At 45.7% G+C, this 3,045-nt stretch overlaps 1 protein-coding gene across 3 annotated transcripts in view; it reads right to left on the bottom strand.

The window, feature by feature from the left end:
- Positions 1-1,534: 1,534 nt before the first annotated feature.
- The window catches only part of csnk2a2a (casein kinase 2, alpha prime polypeptide a), a 9,046-nt gene continuing 7,535 nt past the window's right edge, over positions 1,535-3,045 (bottom strand). For 2 of the 3 annotated variants that reach the window (XM_069139621.1, XM_069139618.1), the window contains 2 exons: positions 2,055-2,142; positions 1,535-1,949 (listed from right to left, as the gene is read on the bottom strand). In XM_069139621.1, coding sequence (XP_068995722.1) covers positions 2,069-2,142 — 74 coding nt within the window. In that variant the 3' untranslated portion in view covers positions 1,535-1,949; positions 2,055-2,068. The remainder of the gene's footprint in view (positions 1,950-2,054; positions 2,143-3,045) is intronic. The other variant, XM_069139620.1, reaches the window with a different exon arrangement.

Below are 3,045 nucleotides of genomic sequence, written 5' to 3' on the forward strand. Positions count from 1 at the left end.
AGCTCATCTGCTGTAGCTAGCTGTGTGTTTAGCTGCTTTTTACCGTGTTTGACACTAACACTTCAGATGTCAGTCAGGCATTCATTTTGGGCCAAGAGTCCTGGTTTTTAACTAAAACAAAAAATACCAAAATGTGAATTCTACTTCTGTATTGCATTTTAAATACTCACGATTCGAACATGTAAATTGACATTTACTCTGCTGTGTTTACAATTTTAGCCACTCGGTAAGCAGATAAGGTTTTAAATTTGAGCAGGCTGTCGTCTGCTGACCTCGTCGACCTCAGCCGGGACTCGCCTAAACGAATGCACCGATTTGTAACGCACGAATGTTGCACAAGTGTTTTGTGTTCTGGAAAAATCCTTGAATTTCCAGTTTATTTATTAAAATGTACACACACGCACTTCATGATCTCCGTGGTCTGTTTTACGACGCACCAACACAAGAACCGATGACCGGGTCAAACACGGACTTCCCTGGAACCAAAACGACTTAAAAGGTTTTTAGACGCCAAAACGCTGCAATTGTTTCAACGACTGGAAACGATCCTCAATGAAGCATAGCGAGACCAATCAGAACCATCAGTGATGTCATCATCCATCAGTGATGTCATCGTTGGTTTGTGAACGTTATGAATCCTCCAGTTCAGATTCTGTCCGTCACCATCTTGATAGTTCGGAGCGGTTTGGAGCAGGAAGTGACCATATTTGGACGAGCTGGGGGAGGAGCCAGAGGTGGATCTGACCGATCTGATCGGAAACCTGACGATACTACGTCCCGCCCACCGATAGCTGTAACCTGACTGCACCACAGGCCTGTCAATCAAACAGACACGCCCCCCAAAAACAGGTCTTCTTGAATCTTCTTTTCTAATGAATGAGGGATTATTTTCAGATGGACCTCCAGAAAACTAATAAGAAGGAGTGACTTTAGCTAACAACACCGAGATAACTGATGGACACATTTTATTCACTTTGGATTTGATGAGAGAAGTTGAATGGGAGTCTATGGAGCCGGAGGCTTTTTGGAGCTGACCTCTAGTGGCACTCGCTGGTATTGCAGCTGAAGACACTTCTGGATCAGAACCATTTTACAGACCTGAAGCTATGAACTCTTTTAGAAACAGTCGGTAGAAAGAACTCAAGCTGATTGGCTACTGAAAACATTGACCTTTAACTCGTAGCGGCACCATCAGCTGGTTCGTCGACCGGTTCACACTTCTGCATGTTTCCCTGCAACGTTAGCCAGCGATAGTTTTAAAATGTTAGCTGCAGTAGGAGGAAAATACATAAGCTGACTGCTGTTTGTCTTTTATCCCCACGAGCTAAAATGATAGTGTCTGAAGAGGCGTTATGGGTGTCATGTGGTAAGTGGGGTTCTTCTGACTGTAGTTTAAAGAGGCAGAACGGGTAGTTTAGGAGCTCAAAATGATCCGACAGTCAGGATAACGCTCTGTGATCATTAGAGAACAACCAACTCTGGACTGGAAACAAACCTCCGGTCTTGTGAGGAAAATAAAAGTCCAACACGGGCCTTTAAATAAAAATGGTTTATTCTCTTTCAATATAGCTTTTTGTTCTATCCATAGCAGAAAAGAGCCTCCACGTCACTCAGTGCTAAAACCTGGAACCGGATCTCGGGTCACCACGGCGACGCAGTGACCCGACAAACGTCTATACAGCAGCGACGCCGGCTGGACGACCATCCGACAGCTTTCTAGAAACCAGGTGGAGGGTGTTTGGAAGGCAGGAGGAGGGTTTCAGGTCCGATTGGTTCCCCGGACGCAGACCGAGCAGCGCAGGTTCCCCGGGCTTTGTCGTTGGGAGGAGTTTTAATCCGTGCGTGTTTGTGTGCTGCAGAATTGACATCTTGCTCCAGTATGGCTGTTGATGTGGAGGCAGCGGTTTCTGCCACGAAAAGGTCACAAGTTGAGGTAACAAAGATTCTTCCTGAAAGACAGGTCGGAGGTCAAACACAGGAAACCTGACAGTTTACTGTTTGAGCTTACTGCACGTTTTCACCTGCGTATGAAGCATGAAGCTGGAGGTGTTTACCTGCTCTCTGGGTATCATGTTGCGTTGGAGCTGCTTATTGCCTTTGTGCCGTCTGTGTTGGCGTTCGCCTGCTCCTTCACCACGTGATCTGAAGAACCAACACACAACGTCACTTCATCTGCAGCTCAAACAAACTCCTCTCTGAGGCCAGTGTTTGCTTTTAAAGATTTAAATCTACGCAAAGTAAAAAGAAAAGTTCCAAACTCCAACGTGACTTCAGTGAAATTAAATCTATCCGGGGTGAAAGGACGACACGTTTAAATGCAAATATTCTACGTTGCAGATGTTGAAATGTAATAAATAAGTCCAGAGTGTTCCTGAATGCAACACGGTGCTGCACACGGAGCAAGAGGACCAACAACCTCCCATCAGGAAATATTCAGAGTGTTCCTGAACGCAGCACGGAGCAGGAGGACCAACAACCTCCATCAGGAAGTATTCAGAGTGTCGTCTCTTCATCATCATCATCATCATCACTGAGTTCACCACGTTAACGTGACCGCTGGTACGAGAGCATTAGTGATGTTACCATGGAAACCTGAAACTGGAGCACAGAAACATCAGATTTTGGAGAACAGAACCTTTATAACTCCTGCTGACAGCCGAGTGTTCCTGAGCCCATGCAGTGATTTCACTATAGAATCATGTTTTTTAAAGCGGTGCTGCTGAGGACCCAAAGAAACATCAGATTTGGTGTCAAACTGTAAACGGTCATCAGAGACTCTTGAAAGTCTTCAGAAAGTCTCCGGCGATGAAGCTACGAGCCGGGCGAGGTGTTCTGATGACATCACGTTTCAGTTTCCTGTCTGTTGCTGCGTCTTTTGAAATCCAGTGAACACAAACAACCTGAACTGCGTCACCGTGGCAACAAGTTCAACATGACAACGTGCCCATGGTCATGTTGAGGATTTTCTGTTGCCCAAAATCTGATGCAGGGAACCAGGATGAAATCCAATAATGGATGGATTTGATCTTTGGGGCCTCAGATGGG

This window comes from Embiotoca jacksoni, unplaced genomic scaffold (assembly GCF_022577435.1).
Source record: "Embiotoca jacksoni isolate LCO1_2020_lvr unplaced genomic scaffold, fEmbJac1.0.p SCAF_84, whole genome shotgun sequence".
Taxonomy (NCBI): domain Eukaryota; kingdom Metazoa; phylum Chordata; class Actinopteri; family Embiotocidae; genus Embiotoca; species Embiotoca jacksoni.